The 21,720-nt window shown below is 38.8% G+C and overlaps 1 protein-coding gene across 2 annotated transcripts in view; it reads right to left on the bottom strand.

The window, feature by feature from the left end:
• The window catches only part of LOC139746856 (lipase maturation factor 2-like), a 38,752-nt gene that overhangs the window by 14,529 nt on the left and 2,503 nt on the right, over window positions 1-21,720 (bottom strand). For both annotated transcript variants that reach the window (XM_071658473.1, XM_071658472.1), the window contains exons 2-10: window positions 18,923-19,100; window positions 17,033-17,134; window positions 14,843-15,033; window positions 14,453-14,631; window positions 11,461-11,572; window positions 9,824-9,973; window positions 7,152-7,357; window positions 6,618-6,858; window positions 3,812-4,025 (exon numbers count right to left, since the gene is read on the bottom strand). In XM_071658473.1, coding sequence (XP_071514574.1) covers window positions 3,812-4,025; window positions 6,618-6,858; window positions 7,152-7,357; window positions 9,824-9,973; window positions 11,461-11,572; window positions 14,453-14,631; window positions 14,843-15,033; window positions 17,033-17,134; window positions 18,923-19,100 — 1,573 coding nt within the window. The remainder of the gene's footprint in view (window positions 1-3,811; window positions 4,026-6,617; window positions 6,859-7,151; window positions 7,358-9,823; window positions 9,974-11,460; window positions 11,573-14,452; window positions 14,632-14,842; window positions 15,034-17,032; window positions 17,135-18,922; window positions 19,101-21,720) is intronic.

Genomic DNA, 21,720 nt, shown 5'->3' with positions numbered 1-21,720 from the left:
ATAATATGTTGGGGATGAGAGAGCTTGGGAAGTGAGTCAGTTGTTGTTCGCTGATGATACAGCGCTGGTGGCTGATTCATGTGAGAAACTGCAGAAGCTGGTGACTGAGTTTGGTAAAGTTGTGAAAGAAGAAAGTTAAGAGTAAATGTGAATAAGAGCAAGGTTATTAGGTACAGTAGGGTTGAGGGTCAATTCAATTGGGAGGTGAGTTTGAATGGAGAAAAACTGGAGGAAGTGAAGTGTTTTAGATATCTGGGAGTGGATCTGGCAGCGGATGGAACCATGGAAGCGGAAGTGGATCATAGGGTGGGGGAGGGGGCGAAAATTCTGGGAGCCTTGAAGAATGTGTGGAAGTCGAGAACATTATCTCGGAAAGCAAAAATGGGTATGTTTGAAAGAATAGTGGTTCCAACAATGTTGTATGGTTGCGAGGCGTGGACTATGGATAGAGTTGTGCGCAGGATGATGGATGTGCTGGAAATGAGATGTTTGAGGACAATGTGTGGTGTGAGGTGGTTTGATCGAGTAAGTAACGTAAGGGTAAGAGAGATGTGTGGAAATAAAAAGAGCGTGGTTGAGAGAGCAGAAGAGGGTGTTTTGAAATGGTTTGGTCACATGGAGAGAATGAGTGAGGAAAGATTGACCAAGAGGATATATGTGTCGGAGGTGGAGGGAACGAGGAGAAGAGGGAGACCAAATTGGAGGTGGAAAGATGGAGTGAAAAAGATTTTGTGTGATCGGGGCCTGAACATGCAGGAGGGTGAAAGGAGGGCAAAGAATACAGTGAATTGGAGCGATGTGGTATACCGGGGTTGACGTGCTGTCAGTGGATTGAATCAAGGCATGTGTATGGGGGTGGGTTGGGCCATTTCTTTCATCTGTTTCCTTGCGCTACCTCGCAAACGCGGGAGACAGAAAAAAAAAAAAAATACTTGAAGAAAGAAAGTAAACCATATGTGGCATTCATGAATCTGGAGAAAGTACTGGAAAATGTTGAAAAAGGCTTGTGAAATGTGCTGCAAATACATGATGTGAACAGAGAGTTGCTAGATGCAGGGAGGAGTTTTACCAGTAGCATAAGCATTTGTGCAAGTAGAAAGGAAGGATAAATGGCTCCCAGTGAAAGTGATTACGTGAGCAGTATTCTTCATCCCCTATCACATGCTCTGGTTCAAACCACTGACAGCACCTCCACCGCAGTATACCACATCGTTCCAATTCACTCCATTCCTTCTTGCCTTTCACCCTCTAGTATGTTCGGGCCCTGATCGCTCAAAATCTTTTTCACTCCATCCTTCCACCTCCAGCTTGGTCTGCTTCTCCTTGTTCCCTCCACCTCTGGCACATGTATCCTCTTTGTCAATCTTTCCTCACTCATTCTCTCCATGTGACCAAACCATTTCAACACACCCTCTTCTGCTCTCTCAACCACTCTCTTTCTATTTCTACACATCTTTCTTACCCTTTCATTACTTACTCGATCAAACCACCTCACACCACATATTGTCCTCACACATTTCATTTCCAACACACCCACCCTCCTCCGCACAACCCTATCTATAGCCCATGCCTTGCAACCATGTAATATTGTTGGAACCACTATTCCTTTAAACATACTCATTTTTGCTCTCCAAGATAACGTTCTCGCCTTCCACACATTCTTCAACGCTCCCAGAACCTTCGCCCCCACCCTGTGACTTACTTCTACTTCCATGGTCCCACCCACTTCTAAATCCACTCCCAGATATCTAAAATACTTCACTTCCTCCAATTTTTCTCCATTCAAACTTACATCCCAATTTACATGTCCCTCAACCCTACTGAATCTAATAACCTTGCTCTTATTCACATTAACAATCAACTTTCTCCTTAGACACACTCATTTATTATTACACCTGATTGCTGTTTCCCATGTCAGTGATGTAGCATCAGGAAACAGACAAAGAAAGATCCATCCACTCATATACACATATATACATACACGTACATATACACATACATACATATATACACATGTACATATTCATTTCCATTTGCCTTCATCCATTCCCAGCGCCATTCTGCTTCACAGGAAACAGCATGTCACCCCCTGTGTCAGCGAGGTAGTGCCAGGAAAACAGACAGAAAAAGGCCACATTCATTCACACTCAATCTCTGGCTGTCATGTGTAATGCACTGAAACCACAGCTCCCTAACCACATCCACGGAGTGGTATACCGGGGTCAATGTGCTGTCAATGGACTGAACCACAGCATGTCAAACATCAGGGGTAAACCATGGAAGGGTCTGTGGGGCATGGGTGTGCATAGGGAGCTGTGGTTTTGGTGCATTACATGACAGCTAAAGACTAAAAGTGAATGAATGTGGGCTTTTTTGTCTGTTTCCTGGTGCTATCTTGCTGTGGGGGGCAATGCTGTATCCTGTGGAGCAGGGTGACGCCAGGAATGGATGAAGGCAAGCAAGTATGAATATGTACATGTGTATATATGTATTATCCCTAGGGGTAGGGGGAAAAAGAATACTTCCCACATATTCCCTGTGTGTCTTAGAAGGCAACTAAGAGAGGAGGGAGTGGGGGTTGGAAATCCTCTCCTCCTGTTTTTAATTTTCCAAAAAAGGGAACATAGAAGGGGTCCAAGTGAGGATAGTCCCTCTAAGGCTCAGTCCTCTGTTATTAACGCTACCTTGCAAATGTGGGAAATGGCAAATATGTATGAGAAAAAGTATGTATGTATACGTATATATGTTGATATGAAGATCCCACAGGAAACAGCATATTTGATCACTGTTTCCTGTGCCAGGGACAGATGAAGAAAGGCCAGTGCATGGAAATTAAGTAGTAAATGCTTGGTATTTTCTTTATGGGAGTTGCATCATGAGCATGAGGGGTCTTGAGATACATCAGGTGGGCTATAGTTTAACACCATGTTGAGAGGTCAGCTGTTTAGTGCTTGTCTGGTTATTTCAGTGTGCACATGATTCATCAGTGTTACGTTTGATGGGGGTGAGGGGATCTGTGAGTTGCCAGGCTCAGCATGTCTGAGGTTACACTCTAAGTGAAAAATCACCTTTGGCAAAGCTATATCATATAAGACAGTCTTGTCAAAGAACCTCTTACTCCAAAGGAGTCCACATATCCCTGGTACTGGAAGTAATGCTGCCTTGGGCTGTAGGAGCCTTTAAAAAGAGATATTGAATAACACTAGGACTCTCACAGAAACTGATTTTGGATAATTCTAAAAAATAAATATTTATAAGAAAAACAGAAAATCTACAACAGGCTCCAGTAATAAACAAATTTCTTCAAAAAATCTGAGAACATCAAACAACTCTTTTTCGCTTGATCATACACTCAGTTTCTGTCTTCCTATTGTTACTTATATAATACAACAATGTTCAAGACAATGGTGGATTAGTTTGTTCAAAACTTTAGTATTTTTAAGCCTTCAAAATTAGCATCAAAACAACTATTTCACTTGATCAAAAATAAAAAGACATGCTCAGGCTGCAGGTACTGTTTTCCATCTACTACTCACATAACACATCTTGCAATTCTGTTTTTCTCATTCTCTGACTTGGCTAAAGCACCAGCATTATACAGGTAAAATTGAGATACCTTTCCTTCTTAGCTGACGTGGTGTATCTATAACCCAATACCAGTTTCATCACATGTAATGCCATATCCATAAAATGAAAGCTGCTGGAAGATGGCATTTTGCAGCCGTGATATATGTCACAACAAGATGCCCTGATAATTAGATCTTACAAATGAATAGTCTCTGCAATTACTATATTCAGTAAGGTGACTTACCCTTCAACAGGAGTTGTGTACTGATAGATGTACTTAGAAGCTTTGATGTACTTAGGAGGTGATTTCCTCCAAGCTGAGGAAGGATCCAACAATGAAATGACCTCTGGTTGGCCAGAGAGAAGGCGATGTGCTAAGGAAATAAGCCATGGGTTCAGGTTATACACTCCCAGAGCAGCAAACCATAACTGCCAGTCCAAGCGAGGCTGGTGAGGGGCTGGAAAGTATTAAATAAGAATGATGGAAAGGTGGAAGTACTGACTGATGTAAAAATCTTCATCTGCTTTGTATTAGTAGTACATCAACATGCATAATAAATGAAAAATAACATTAAGAATTCCCAAATTCATTCAGTAAGATTTGCCCTCTCATTTATACTTATAACTAAGTAAAGAGTACATGTGCTATCAATGATGCATTCATTGATTTATAATCAAGTCACTATGCAAAGTTTTCAACTTTAAGCTATTCTGTATCAACATACTAGCACAATAGGAGCAACATCTGCACATAATGTGAGCTAATGTGACACAAGTAGTGAGAATTTTAACATGAAGCAGGGTTCATATGTAGCCTCGAATACACTACAGTCTAGTTATTCAGATAGCAATGCTAACATTATGGGAACAACACACAAATATGAGTTCTAGTAATGCTAGAGGGAAAATACAATATGGGTACCTGATAAGAAGAATCCCTTATATGTAAGAATGCCTTGTATCATGAAGCAGCCACATTCATGATGCCAACATACCATTGTCTATGACAATATCATGTAAATACAAAAAGAATTCTAGAGATATATATACTCTAAACTCTGACCTGACGAAAGGTAAGATTTATGTTACCGAACTTTACCTGATCCAGTGGTCACAAGTCCTGACAACACTCTAGCCAAGTACTTCAAGAACTTTATACACATTTCACATGAATTAATGCTTTACCGCATTTTACAGTATTACTTTTCTTTTTAATATATGTTATTTGTATATGTTTAATACAACTTTTACAGCATGAAACACCACTTCTGTACAGGAGGTAGAGCACTCGCTCAGATAAAGGTTAAAACACTGTTTGTCCTCTTAACAGGATGTATCCACCATAATTTCAACCTTTTAAACACTGTAAAACTTAAAAAGACAGCTTATGCTCATTAGCAATAGGCCTAACAACAATACAATCTGCTCAGGCCTAAGACATCCATGGTACAGTGGTGCAGAGAGAGCTTCCAGGCCACCAATCCACATTATTAACTGTCATGACTCAAAACTGCAAACTCACATAAAGAAGTTGGGACCCTAAAAAGATCAAAAGAAAAAATAAAGAAAAAATTTTCAACTTCAGCAACTCTGTGGCTTTCAATCTGAATCATCATCTTAAGGTGATACATCCATTGTCAAATAATAGAAAATGAATAAAACTGAGGTATTAGCCAATAAAGAATACTGGTGAATGTCCCAAACTTCTTCTGCTAATATGATCTAAATACAGATTACTTAAGAAAGCAAATTTCCTTTGTATCATGGGCTCTAGTAGTCAGCTCTGACCGTCAGATTGTCATCCCTTGATCCCATATGAAGTGCTGTTTTGCTGATAATGGCATATAACAGCCTCAGTATATCACCAAGCATCTTGATTAGACCACAACTGATAATATTCTAAAGGAAATTTTTCCATGAATGTATAAAATATGTTTAATCTTATATCAACACTCTCATTTCTTTCAAGAACCTCTGGGTCTGGATTGATCTTAACCCACAAATGGTAACCTGCAACTTTCAAGAGACTTCCAGGTGTAGACGATGAAAGAAATTCGCTCGCTCTTCTTCCTGATCCCAGTGCTTAAAAGACCAGTTCTCATAAAAGAAACTGCAAAAAATACACTCTGCAAACCTACCTGATTAGAATAGGTCCAGGACTGCAATTGCACCAAAGGAGGATAAAATAAAGAATCTTAAAGTATGCTTAGAGAAAATCTATGTAGATACAGACAGATAGCCTAAAGAAAATAATTTCAACAGCCTTCTCAAAATATGGCTAGAAACATTATCGTCAAATTCCATTGACAAAAGGCTTCTGCAATGCACTTTTAGAAGAAGCAACAGTGTTATCTGCTTTACTGTCTCATTAAATACACCAAAGAGGCATTCTAAATAATTCATTTCTAAGAAATTCAATTGTACTGGCTTTTTCTAAGAATGCAACCCTTGATGGTAATGAAGACCACCGACAGATGATCTTGAGTTCTGGAGCAAGGAAGATTTCATAATTAGAGCTGACATTTTCCTTCCACTATAATTTATCATCCAGAATGCCCCTAAAAAGCTTAGTAGTGAAAAACCATGGAGGGGCAAGGGCTAATGAGATATAAAGGGGTGGGAAAAGGGCGGGAAAGGGGTTGATGCGCATGATTACAGATTTGGTTCAAGTGAAGATGACACTGTTGGCAGTGGTCCAGCTCTGGAGGCAGTTAGGAAAGTTCTGGAGGTATAGGTAAAGTCATTATGACACCTATTCCCAACACTTACACTGATGGCTGAGTCAATGACTTACAAGGAGCAGATGCAACCGTCAGGGTATCATTCATAAGGATGAAGGGGAACCTGATTCCAATCTTTATGCCTTTCAGGATACCAAAGGCAAGGGATTAAAAAATGGAGATCCTCTCTAGGAAGCATACAGCCAGACAGTGTGTAAAGGGTGTAAGTAAAACTGTATTACACTGTTAGAGTCAAAGAACCAATTTAGCATTTCTCAACATGGGGATTACTACCTCATGAGTACTAGGTAATTTCCTAAATCTACTTACCTACGAAAGGAGGTGCATGGTCCAGACTGCCAGGCTTATAGGGAAATTCATATTCAATCCAGGGGCCATCAAGACTTTCTGCACCCTCTAATATTACTTCAGGCCTTCCATCAACTCCAGTCATGCGGCGGAAAAGTCCATATGCTGAGGTGAGTTGCAAGTCTAAGGTATGATCGTACAAATGGTGAAATAAAGGCCAGACACGTTGGTTTGTTGGTCTGTCCAATGCTGTATATGGCACCTAAACAAAGAAAAAATGAGGAAAGTTTACTGGGAACATGAAAATAATTATTCAACATCACCATAGTCAGGATATTGCCACAATTATACCCTTATGAAAAACAATCTGATGACTGAAAAAAAGAATTCTGGACAGTATTTTGCAAGTAACCTGCTCCTCTATTTGTAATACAATATCAAGCCTTTACATGAACGGCACAGCAACTTTTACAATGTCTGGGTATTGTTAATTAAGTTATATAAAATAATCCCAATAACAATGATAAATTTTTGCAAAAGCAAGTCACTACTAACCAAACTGATTCCAAACATAGTAATGGCTGCAACTGAGTAGATAAGTGTTGTAATAAAGACCCCAATTTTGTCTAGAAATCCTCGGACTTCGAATAAAGCAGAGGTGAGAGCTTCTGCAACTGTGATGACCAGGGAGAAAGCTCCAATGGCTATACTTAGGGGCACAGCTCGTGATACCCATGAATCAAATCTCGGTCGAGTGAATGCTGAAAGAGAATATATATTCATCTACCTTTACATAACAAGTGTTTACAGTTTAGATATCAAAATTTTTCCAAATGAATTAAAATAATTCTAAAACAAACTATTCATATTCCAATTGTAGAACTGCATAAATTAAACTATCTTTATCTATTTCTGATTCCTGAGTAACTACAGCATTAACATTTTCACAAACTAAGGTTTATCAAATGTAAACACAGCAGGGTGATAATACTTTGGCTTAATTGGATCAAGAATATCCCATACCAATAACATTCAAAATTGAGCAACAGTTTGTATGGGGCCCAATGATTCAAAAGGTAATAACCCCTGGTTTTACTGTGACATCGGACATGAATATTTTACAAACACTATCAAACTAACATCAATAACTCAAAAACTTAAATAATGATAAGAGTATTTACAATAGATGAAGCAATATGCTAATGAAATTCTACTCACCAGAGGTATGCTATACACTGTGAGGTAAGTGTAAGTGAGCAGCTACGACTATATACTTTTGTGCTCCTGCTAATTTGCATGTTAAAGAAAAACAAAGACAAACAAAAACCCAATGAAGTGAGAAGACAAGGAACACGTAGAGATATATGTATTCCTTACTAGGTATAAGACTTCCAGGCAAAACAATATAAATAAAGCATGACTTTCAGGCAAAGCAATCTAATGAACTTATACTGCCAAGAATATGCAGTTAAAAAAGAATTTGAAGACCAAATGACAAATCATGTCTGTTTACTATCTACCAAGCAACTTGGTGGCAAAGAAAAAACTGGTCTATATCATTATCCTGGTCTAAGGCTACTTGCTTTAACCTACATTATCAAAGTTACAGCATACTACAAATACTAATGAAAGACCTGTTCATGTTTACCAAAAAATAAGTTATGGAAGTATGCTGGTGTGACTCATAATTTGACTTTGTTGTATACTGCAATATTTACTTCAATAATCTCTTAATATAAAGCACATCTTTGCATCTCTTGTGAGGTTCATGCTTAATTTCATGTCATGGCCCCTAGTTGTTCTATCTTTGCATCTTTTATGGAACTGTTCACTTTGTCATCAAAATGGTTTAAAAACTTACAGGTTGTGATTAGGTTACCCCTCACTCCTATCTATTTCATGGCAGGGAAATTTAAGTCCTTATCATATAAAGCAGCCAGGGACACCAAAGAAAGGTCTGTGGAACTTGGTTGTGGATAGGGGCTGTGGTTTCAGTGCAATATACATGACAGCTTGGAGAATAGATGTGAATGAATGAGGCCTTTTTGTCATGTGTTCCTGAAGCTATCTCACTAATGTGGGGAAACAGCAAACAAGTATGAGGGAAAGAAAAAGAAAATATTCATTTGATCTATGAAGTTTGTGGGAAAAAAATTAAGCACAAATCACTTTGGTAACATTTGTTCACTTTATCACATTGGCCATATTTACAATGTAAAAAATGAAATGATATGCATGTACTTGATGAATCATGTGAAATTAAATATGGAGCCTAACACACTAAATATACAGTACTATCACAGAGATATGAAGCTAGAGTGTAGGAAAAATAATGTCATATTTATCATTTGGCTTTTGAATTCAAAATTAACAGCTAACAACTGTTGGCAAAAGGCCTGTATTTCATTTCGTACAATTGTTTCCATGTGCATCAAGAACAAATTGCAGCTTCTGGCTCGCATATCTGTATATACATAATTTGTTTAACTTCCACTCTAGAAACTGATGGTATGTTCAGCATCTATTGATCTGTATGGTCCATTATGGACTTGCCTAATCTGTATATTCTTCACCTAATGATGCACACTAATGCTTAGGTCATAACATCTTGATACAGAACTCATGATAGTGAGATAAGTTATGAGCTCTGGTCAAATGAGACTATGTTGCTGATTTATAAGCTCTCTCAAAGCAGAGCCATGACCTCAAACCTTTATGTACACAAATTGCTACTGAATATACTGAGGCTTCACAAAGTTTCCTTCAGACTGTTGTCTGGAAACTCAAATGGTTACACACAATAATCTTTTTGTAATATTTAAGCATATCAGCTTTATCTGTAAAAACTTTATAGTTCTTAACAGTGTGTGGTCCCATTCTATTTTAACAAACATGAGATTTCTCAACTCAGAGTGTCTTTAGACAGTGTGCCTTTAGAAAGGTCTTTACTGGTGATTAGCTGGAATCTAGATGATGAGCTTCATTTTCTTGTGAAGTTAAATTTTTTTTTTACCTAATTCATATACTTTATGGCCAGCGAATGGATGACAGGCAAATGAATTTGCTGGAGAGGTATGAATACTTTGTTACAGTAAATGAGCCTCTTCTCTCAAGGACCAGTTGCCATGATCTAAAAAGACTATTTTGAATGCAATCTTCAAGTTGTAACAAATGAAAAAATATTTCTTTCTTAACGTGAAGTAAAATCAACTAAACCAGTTACTCACCCACACTGGATTCAATGGTTCCCTGTGGCGTGACTCGAAGGGAGAAATAAGCCATGGTGTAGTAAGCCAGGACACCAAAGCCAACCCACTTGCCCATCCAACTACATGTATTCTTCACATATGAGATGAACCCAAAGGAGAGATCCTTCACTGTTGGGTTCGAGAAGTTAGCTTACATTTCAACCATAAATTATGTTACACATAATATAGTGTAAAGGTACTCTGCACTTAGGTAACTGAGCATCACTGACTGGCAGATGAATAAGGCTAATTTTAGACACACTATCAGGGTACAGATAACCTCCTTATTCTACTCATACAACTCAATATGATATATCACAAAAATACAATACATGAAATGAAAAGAAAGGCAGGTAAAAACAACAAAGAAAAATCTTAACATGAAAATCATGATGCAGGGAAAAAAAGGAAGCATTTATTTTTAGTAACAAACACACACTGAACAGAATAAAGATTTTTTCCCTTCCAATCCAAGTGAAATGTTATATTTCATTATGCATTACAATACACACTGTTTGTATTTATCCATATGCTTGCAAACACACACACACACCTATCAATTTTTTAGTCTATATTGTCTATCTATCTATCACCCACAACAGAATGCCTAAGTCTCCTCAGAAGTCATGAAGCACTCTTTTAACCCCAGACAGACATGAATCAAGCACACAGCCCCCATTCATCTTGAATGGACAATCACTCTCACTAAACAAAATGCCAAGTACTCTAGCCATCACATACAACACACATGACCCTCAAGCCCTACACCAATATAATCAACACAGGAGCAACATATACTAAAAACACTCAGAACACTGACTGGCATAAGTTTTATACATTTCATTTCCAATACATCCACCCTCTTCCATTGTCAATGCATTTTGGGACTAGAACTCACATCCATTCAGCACCATCAGGACAACTATATTAACAAACATACCCATCTTTGAACTCAGATACAGGAACCACTCTTTCCAAACACTCCTCAAATGTCATTGCTCTAGTTTTGACGCATTATACAAGACAGCTAGGAAGTGAAAATAAGCAAGTTAGGCAGCTGTTTGTCTGTTCCTGACGCTACCTTGCTAAGGCAGGGAAGCAACTGTGTATGAAAAAGAATAAGTATATACATTAATGTATACAGATACTGCTCAGTAGTAACCTGGGCTCTTAAAAGACATCTTTGACTATTCCTGGTTGCATAACAAAACCCTGAACATATGAAAGCTAGTCAGCATAGTAACCATCTTGGAATCCTTTAAACCCCCTAACTCCCCTCCCTCCAACTGCCACTTATCACTGCTATAATCCGATTCCAAGCTCCTCCAAAAGCTGATCCACAAATACAACTAACCAATATCCATTCTTGCCCACCAAGCAATGGCTTTGGATCCAATCATTCCATTACCATAAAACACACTAAGCCTCAAACAACACATCCTGGATGGCTTCAATCAACCATAATCACCATATTCACAGTATTGGTAATGGAAGACATTAACAAAGCATTTGATACTGTCCTCTAACTCTACTCACACATAAGATACTCAACACAACCCTCCACAAAAAAATGAAAGGATGTAGCTGGCCAACTGCACAAAACAAAGAACACTGACCATGCTGGTAGCCAAGATGTACATCATCCATGAGTGAAATACATAGAGTGAGCGTCAATATGTTGAAGAAATTGTAATTCCCTGACAACAAGATCATAACCTGCAACAAAACCTGCAAAACAAGAATCATATAAATGATGTAAATCTTCATAATTTGTAAATAAACCTATAAAACATGAAAAATATTACAATTAACACTTTAAAACCTCAGGACCTCAGAATGATAGTGAGCAGACGCAGCCTTTCTTTGTCTGTTTCAGACACTACCTATCTAACATGGGAAATAGTGATTTGTAAAAAAGAAAAATCCCATGTTCGCAATGTAGTGCCAGGAACAAACAAAGAAAGGCTGCAATTGCTCACATCCGTATTCAAGCTGTCATGTGTAATGTATCGAAACCACAACTCTATTCACAACCAGGCCCTACAGACCTATCCATGGTATTCCCCAGCTACTTCATATGCCCTTGCTCAGTTCTCTGACAGCATACTGACCCTATATAAAACACTGCACAAATTCACTCTATCTTGTGTGCACCATACTCCCTCCTGCATGCTCAAACCCCAAGGAACTTTCCATATCCCGTTCCATCTCTCACTTCTCTTTGTCCCCTCCTGTTCTGGCATACATGCCCTTCTTTGTCAACCTCTCCTCATTTATTCTCTCTATTCATCCAAACCAATTCAACACACCCTTCTCAGCCCTCTTAACCACTCCTCCCTCATACACTATCATTTCTTAATCAATCCTACACACACAACATAGTGTCCTTAATCATTTCATTTGCAACATATTCACCCTTTTCTGAACATTTCTACCTAAGGCTTACACCTCATATCCATACAACACCAACAGAATTACTATAACATTATACATACCCCTCTTTGCTCTCTCAGACAGTGACTACTCTTTCCACACATTCCTCAATGCATCTCCTCTCCCACCCTATGGCTTAGTTTAGCTCCCATAGTTCCATTTGCTGCCATAGCTTTCCTAGGTATCTAAAACACTCCACTTCCTTCAAGATCCTTCCAATCAAAGTCACATTCCAAAATATCCTGTGTCTCTTTCCTGCTAACCCTAATAACCTTGCTTTTCTTCACATTTGCTTTCAACTCTCCTTTCACACATCTTCCCAAACTCAAAAACCAGCCTCTGCAGTTCCTCATTAACCTCTGCCACCAGCATCATGTTAATAACAAACAGTAAGCGATACTCCTCCAAGGGATCCCCACCCCTGACAGACTGCTGACCTTCTCTTTCCAAGACCCTTGCCTACACTTCCCTCATCACCCAATCCAGAAAGATTTAACAGCCATGGAAACATCACACACCCCTACTGCAAATCCACCTTCATCTGGAACTACTCACCCTGCTCCATTCCTACTCACTGTTTCTATGTAATTAGAAAGTGCCACAAACAAAGAACAGCCTCATATGTTCCTGCCAGAAACAAAGAACAGCTTCATATGTTCCTATCCAGTTTCTAGCTGGCATGTGTACTGCAACAAAACCATAGCCTCCTATCCTGGCCCCTGACTACTTCACAAGACTGGTTAAACCTACTGACAGCATATCATCCCCTGTATGCTACATGCTCCAATTCTCTCTCCCTTAAGCACAGCTGTCACCCTCCTAAACATTCAAGACTTGATAATTCAGAGCCTCTTTCACTTCAATCCTCCATCTTCTTCTTGGTTTCCTCTTGCCCACTGCTCCTTACACTTCCAACATGTATATCCTGTTAGTCAATCTCCCTTCATTCATCTTCTCCATGAGTCAAAGCCACTGCCAGCCTTGTTCAGTTCCCAATCAAACTCCACTAACTACCAAATCTCTACAATAAAACATCATTCCTTGTATGATCAACCCTATTTCCAACACAGAACTGTCCTTGTGTATTTCACCTCCAACACATTCACCCTCTTATGTTCTTCTGTGCTTAGGGGACAAAACTTGCAACCATGCAACACTAACAAAACTAATAAATCATCAAACATATACATCTGTGCCTTCAAGGACAGTGACTTCTTCTACACACGAATCAATTTAACAGAAACCTTTTCCCTCCTCACAAACACTATAGTTCATTTCAGCTCCCACTGTACATTCAATGTCCATGTTCATCCCAGGTACCTAAAGTACTCCACTTCCTTATAGTTCTCCCATTTCAAACTGAAAGCTAAACCAACCTTCCTCACCCCCAGCTGAATGTAACAACTTTTCATGAAACTTTCTATAATATGATATGACTAAAATATTTCTTTGTATTGCTAAATTTGCAAGCTTCATCCTTTAAGGCTACTTGTTTTGCTATTAATCTCTTTGTCTATTCTAAGAAGTCCATCTGGTCTCAGTGCTGAATTTTCTCTTAGTTTGTCTACTGGTCATTATAGCATTCTCAAGTACTTCAATATCAGAAACAATAATATTCTTATCAAGTTGACTGGATAATTCATTATCAGCATTTTCTTTGTTTTTGTACTGAAAAGTGATTTATAATGATCCATTAACATCATAAACATCTTTCTGGATTATTCTCATAGTTCTCTCCTAATATGTATGGAAAGACGGAGTGAAAGAAGCTTTTGGGGGTAATGGGGCCTGAACAATCAGGAGGGTGAAAAGTGTATATGAGAGAGAACAAGCTGGATCAGTGTAGTAAATGGGACACAAAATGCTGTCCATGGGCTGAAACAGGAAATATGAAATGGTCATGGTAAACCACGGAATAGTCTGAAGGGCTTGAGTGAGGATGGTGAGCTCTGTTTTCAAAATAATATATGAAAGCTAGAAAGGGGAAGTCAAAAATGGCCATAGTTCATTTGATTCTGATGCTACCTCCCTGAGAAGGGAGAAGTTATTGTGTATTAAAAGAGGTCATCTTCAGCAGATTTACTGAAATTATAGATCAAACAGAGGAACACACTTTGTAAGTCAAACTAATGATCAGGCATAATTCTTTTTCAAACTAAGCCATCATTCACTAACCTGACTGTAACAGCTGAATAATCGATGTGAACGAACTGGGCTGAAAAACATAAATGGTACTGGTATCTCAATGACGTAGGTGGCAACTACACTGAGCTTGTGCCACCATCCCGGTAACTGGTAAAAGAACCATGCCAATGGAGTTGGGATACACTGAGACTCATAATGGAGAGGCAGTGCTGTGAAACAAATGATAATGTAAACATGAGGAACATTAGAGTCATCAGAATGGAAAAAGTGGAGGAAAGGTAGTATGACAGAAGTTATTACAAATACTCTTGGATAAATATTAGAAAATACTATCAGCTTAAGATAAGCAGAGATTGTCACCCTCCTTGTGCATTAAACAAATCTAACCAACTATATGCTCAAGTGAAACTGCTGACATACCTGTCAAGCCCCACCAGGTAGGACATCCACTCTGGAGTTTCACAACCCCAGAGGCAAACATAAGTCTGAAGAGAGCCCATCGGATCAACCACATCGTCACAAGATTTCTGGGGCGATATTCCGACCAAGCACGGCGACTCACTGGGGCTACTAAAATGGTGAGGAACCCAATCTCCAGCAGGAGTATGTCCCTATAAAAATGGATTTTGAATAAGCAAGAGAGTCTATACTGAGCCTTGACAGGGTGAGGTGAAAAGTTGTTCTTTTATGCTGGTCAGACCATATTCAAACCAATGTGCAACAGAAAAGTTCTTAGCACAAATAATGCTGGGCCACATTCTCACAAAAAATCAGTTACCAATGATTAGCAACTAGTAGGGACAGCAAACAAATGCCATTAACTTGACTCTTACTTAAAGACAATATGAACCAACTTAATGTACTTCATACTGACCCAGCAGCCAAATCTCATATCTTGGTGTAAAACATGGAACAGATGTGTGGAAGTGTCCTTGGATCACTTTGTTTATTGTCAGTAGAGTCTCTCTCCGTTATTCAAAACACTTTTCCTTAACAAAATGGCACCCTGAGGAGTAACAGGCTGAACTATTTGGAAAAATTAACCTATTCTTAGGGTGGGTCCATTTCCTTGGACAATGCCTGAAATGAAAAGTTTTTCCTGTGAGTATGTAATTACCAAAATGTAATTACCTTCTGATACTGTATGGGAAAGGAGTTTTACATTCATGGGGCTCCGCCTTTCAAACATTCTCTAATATCATACGGCTTCTTAAATTTCTATCTTTCCCAGTGTGTATGTAATTACCGCACTCTAATAATGTGTGAGGAAGAAGTTTCAAATTCATGGGGCTCTACCCCTTTAACATTCTCTACTATCATACAGATTCAATTTCTATATGCTGTCTGCATTAATTATGTCTTCAGTCATTTAATTCTGTTAATACTCCACTCATACTAAACACACTTTTCTTTACAAATATCTAAAAACTTTTTGTTGTATATATTCACAACTTCCTGCATTAGTGAGGTAGCGTCAAGAACAGAGGACTGAGCCTGGGAGGAAAAATTCTCACTTGGCCCCCTTCTCTGTTCCTTCTTCTGGAAAAGTTAAAACGGATGGGGAGGATTTCCAGCCCCCTATTCCCACCCCTTTTAGTCGCCTTCTACGACACACAGGGAATATGTGGGAAGTATCCTTTCTCCTCTATCCCAAGGATAACAAGTATCTTGCTTAATTTCATGTACTGTCCTCTAGTTGTTCTATCTCTACATACCTCAAAGAACTATTCACTGTTAATGTCATCAATTCACCTGAAAAACTTACAAGGTTGTCATAAAGCCACTCCCCACTCTTACCTCTTCCTAGATGGGCAAATTTTAGGCCTTTAGTCCATTCCTGTGACTTGGCTCTCTTAATTCAGGTACAGTACCAACTTTTTGTTCCCCTCTAGACTTTCTATATATGTTCTCTGTGCTTCTTTGGGCATTGTGACTAAACTTGATTAGCATATTCTAGTTCTGGCCGAATGAATGATGTGAACAGTTTGCTGAATATTTACTTATCATTGAACTTGAATGCAATTCTACTATTTGCAAACAGATAGTAGTCTCCCTAACTACTTTTCAAAGGAAGGATTCTAGCAAAAGGTCGGGGACAATGTAAACAACTCTTAAGTCACTGTCGCTTTGATGATGGATGATGCCAAGTTTCATTTGTGCAAGAATATGTTTTGGAAAACTGCTAAATGCTCACACAGCTCATTCTTTGTAACTCTAGATTTCTTGTGGTGAGAGCTTTCTGCTAGCCCTGCCTTTTGGTAAAATGGTGGGAGCAATAGACAGAAGCAGGAGGTAGGAACATTTAGGTAGGGCTATTAGGTAGAAACATTATGTAGAAGTAGTAGGTAGAAGAGTTAGGTAGTAGTAGTGAATAGGAACATTAGGCAAAAGCAGTCAGTAAGAACATTAGGGAAGAGCCTCTGCAACACTGTGCCAGGCTGGCAAACAAAATGTTGGAAATTAACTGCCTGAGGACAAATGTGGTGCAAGGTGGGATGATCAAATATGTGATAACATTTTCACACAATGAGATAAATGAACAAATGCTTACATATATAAACAGCTGAGACATACTGGATACATGTGAACAAAACAAAAACAGCTGCTTACCACTGGAACCACAAGAAGGTCTGCCCCACTTGATAGAGGGAAAGGTACGTCCCCCATAGCAACAAATAAAGTGTTGCTGTACACCATGTCTTCCAAACCATTCTGAAATATAAGAAACAAAATTCTTATTCAAAGAACACTGTCCAAACAGCAACCACATACACTATTCCTAAATTTGAGACAATCTCAGTCACCAAAAAATAATAAGAAATCTATTTGCTTTTGTGTATGATGCAAAATATAGGCTAGGTGTTCACTTTAGAAGGGAAATAGTAATCAAAAGTAACCTAAAATTTATGTTATCTCATTCTATGGATGAAGACAGAATCAAAGGTTGGAACAGATAACAATAATTCATTATCATGCAATCCTTCAGAGATATTCATTTTCCTGCTATGCACTTACATCTAACATACCATTCCCAACTAACCAGACATAATGCACAATGTTTGAAATGCATCTTATCCCATCCACAACTTCCACAACATTCCTCCAATTCTATGTTCTTCGCAGCCATAATCCCTCACTCTGCTCTGTTCTACCATCTCATTGCTGGTTTCCCATCTTACCTTTTCCTCCTGCTCTTATGGATTCACAGTCACCCTTCATACATTATTTCCAAGTGTCTCAACCACCTCAGCCCTCTGTTCTTCGTTTTGAGTTACCTTCTTCTCCATTTTTTCATCTTTCATTCTGATATAAGCTTTTCTCAATCTCATCCTTTTCTCAATCCATCCTTCTCATAATTATCTCCTTATCTTATTGTCTTTATGTTTGAAGTTCTAGTCATGGTTAAAAGTCCACATCAAGGACTGGTTTTAACTGAATTATGAAAAGAGGCTTAAGAAAGGAGAAATATATCATGAGTTTTGAAGAAAGTGGAATATCTGCCTTTTAAAAAAGGGCAGGTTATAGATGTTAGGAGAGACATAAAGGGATAAAGAGTTCCAAAGTTTTGCAATGAAGAAAAAGAAACAGATAACAGCCTATCCATGAATTGCCAGTGGCCACACAGTATTCATGTCACACAGCATCCTGAGTAAATATATGGATTGCATATTTCTAAGTGTGAATTCGTATGGTAACTGTATGGTCTTCAGCAATTCTATTGTCACAGCCTCCCTAAATCAGTTTTCTGGCTACATCCAAGCATGAGTGTTACTTGCAGCTGCTACCAGATTTGTGCGTGATGAGTCTTTTCTCCATGGTGTTTATAAGGTAACCGATAGCTGTAAAATTTTTGAGGGTGAATCATTACATCTAGTGACATATGCTATCTCTACATGGATCATGGCTGCTCCACGATATCAAAAACAAGGCACGAAACATCAGCACATATTTCATATGAGTGAAAAACCCTGATCCCAAGTGTACAACATACATGTGTAGGCCTGAAAAGGTTAGGATACTGTTTAATGTCTTACATTGTCCTCTTTTTGAGAAAGCTTTTGTGTAACCCTTCCCAACCCTTCTCTTCCATGTTGGCATGTTTTCATCTCATGGGATAATCCAACCCTTAGCTGACATTTAGTTTTGAAATACAAAAAGGGTTTAAGAGGTATCTAACCCTTACCTAAAAGATAGGACTGATAGGACACTGCCTGGAAAAAAAAAAAAAATCTTCAAAATATGTAATCTACAGTGATGTCATCTAATGCTTTAAAGCTGACTACAAGGTATGTAACCTTGTATCTGCATTAAGCTCACCATAAAAGACATTCAGTTACTGTCTGTAATACTCTACCCTTCATGATTGTTAATAAAAAAATTGCTTACATCATGAGAAAAGGCTTGGAAGAAATACATGCCAATCCATCATGAAAAATGTTTAAAAACACTTCTAGTGATTCAATAGTATTAGTTTTATCAACAGTTTCATAATATGCTTACCCTACAAAGCTGAAGACTGTTCCAGCAAGAGCTAACAGCTCCATCATGTAAGATACGTTGAGACCAACATAAGATGAGAAACACAACACAGTAAGCTTATCTAAAAAGCACTGTTTTGGGTATTTAAGATTTGGCAATTGAGTGTGAGCAGGTAGGATCCCTTTTTCTCCATATAAACCTGGAAGAAAGAAATATTTAAAATGTGTTGATGTAAAGTGATGACAAAACTGACCTGCTTTGTATTTTGCAAAACTATCTGAACAATCATCAAAATCTAGTATCCCTTCCAGAGAAAACAACTATACATGTTTATAGCAAACAAAGTGATAGTCTTAAATCTGACTTATCTATTTACATTTGTTTTTATTTATTATACTCTGTTGCTGTCTCCCGCGTTAGTGATACTCTGTTGCTGTCTCCCGCGTTAGTGAGGTAGCGCAAGGAAACAGACAAAATGGCCCAACCCACCCACATACACGTCCACACACAAACATATACATTTCAATGTATACATACATATACATACACAGACATCTATTCTATTCTATCTATCTATTTTGCTTTGTCGCTGTCTCCCGCGTTTGCAAGGTAGCGCAAGGAAACAGACGAAAGAAATGGCCCAACCCACCCCCATACACATGTATATACATACACGTCCACACACGCAAATATACATACCTATACATCTCAATGTACACATATATATACACACACGGACACATACATATATACCCATGCACACAATTCACACTGTCTGCCTTTATTCATTCCCATCGCCACCTCGCCACACATGGAATACCATCCCCCTCCCCCCTCATGTGTGCAAGGTAGCGCTAGGAAAAGACAACAAAGGCCCCATTCGTTCACACTCAGTCTCTAGCTGTCATGCAATAATGCCCGAAACCACAGCTCCCTTTCCACATCCAGGCCCCACACAACCTTCCATGGTTTACCCCAGACGCTTCACATGCCCTGATTCAATCCACTGACAGCACGTCAACCCCGGTAAACATTTAAATTCTTCTGGCTACAGTAAACTTCTCTCTTTCTCTGAATTTTTTCATATAAAAAAATCAATATAACATTTCCAACAAATTTTTAGGGGGGTGGCTAAATCAAGGAGTAGAGTGTAGCGTATAACTGAAGTATGAATGGAAAGCACAATAAATGAAAACATGCACATGATACTACTTGTATGGAAAGCACGATAAATGAAAACATGCACATGATACTACTTCTATGGAAAGCACGATAAATGAAAACATGCACATGATAACACCTCTAAAGAAACAGACATTTCACCAATTATCTATGTATCTATATCTCTGATGCCCACTCCCTTCAGGAACTTGCGTCAAGTGGGCGGCTGCAGCAAAAGAGTCTTCACAGATCACTGTCCTTGCATACCACCCTCACTTACACCACTCCTCACATTCTTCCACAATCTTGCTCCCTCCAGTATTCTTCCACTCTATTTCCCTGTCACAGGTTGTCTTCCTCTCACACCAACCTCTTTAACTGTATTAACATATACTCTCCTTGTAAACTCCCAGTCCTGCATTCTTTCCACATGTGAAAACCACCTCAAAGTATCATGTCACCAACTCTACCACTCCACAATTCATTCCCTACCATACCACATCTCTCATACACTCTATCATTTCCTTCTTCATTCCATCTAATCATACCATATACATATATATACATGTACATAATTCATACTTGCTGCCTCTATTCATTCCCATGGCCGCCCTGCCACATATGAAATGACAACCCCCTCCCCCGCATGCATGCGAGGTAGCGCTAGGAAAAGACAAGAAAGGCCACATTCGCTCACACTCAGTCTCTAGCTGTCATGTATAACGCACCAAAACCACAGCTCCCTTTCTACATCCAGGACTCACAAAAATTTCCATGGTTCACCCCAGACGCTTCACATGCTCTGTTCAATCCACTGATAGCATGTCGACCCCAGTATACCACATCGTTCCAATTCACTCTATTCTTTGTATGCCTTACACCCTCCAGTATGTTCAGGCCCCATTCGCTCAAAATCTTTTTCACTCCATCCTTTCACCTCCCATTTGGTCTCCCACTTCTTCTTCCCTCCATCTCTGACACATATATCCTCTTTGCCAATCTTTCCTCATCCATTCTCTCCATGTGTCCAAACCATTCTAACACACCCTCTTCTGCTCTCTCAACCATACTCTTTTTATTACCACACATCTCTCTTACCCTTTCATTACTTACTCGATCAAACCACCTCACACCACATATTGTCCTCAAACATTTAATTTCCAAAACATCCACCCTCCTCGACACAACCCTATCTATAGCCCATGCCTTACAAGCATGTATAATAAACATAATATAATAGTGTCTATATATGTATATATATGTGTGTGTATGGGTGTTTATGTATGCGTATATGAAGGTATGGGCAGTTCTTTGTTTCCTAGTGCTATCTTGCTGATGGGGGAAACGGTGATCAAGCGTAATAATATTTTCTACCATTAGACCTCAATAACTTTAATAAGAAATAAACACAATTCTTCAAAGTAAGTTGATATAAGGGTGGAAGTACCAAAATAGTACAGTATGAAAACAAAACAAAGAAAAATAGGATGATACAGCAACACAGAGATCATCCTAACATGATTTCTAATAGACAAAGAAATCTGGTTGTTACATTAAATGATAACAGTATTTTGCATTCCAGCACTCTGCCTGTTAGTATGATGCTAATGACTTGATATGTTACTGCCAGTTGTAAGCTCTGCCTAGATTAACAATAT

Source organism: Panulirus ornatus, chromosome 66 (assembly GCF_036320965.1).
Source record: "Panulirus ornatus isolate Po-2019 chromosome 66, ASM3632096v1, whole genome shotgun sequence".
Classification (NCBI taxonomy): domain Eukaryota; kingdom Metazoa; phylum Arthropoda; class Malacostraca; order Decapoda; family Palinuridae; genus Panulirus; species Panulirus ornatus.
Note: the sequence above shows the minus strand (reverse complement) of the source record. Positions and strands in the feature narration are given on the sequence as shown.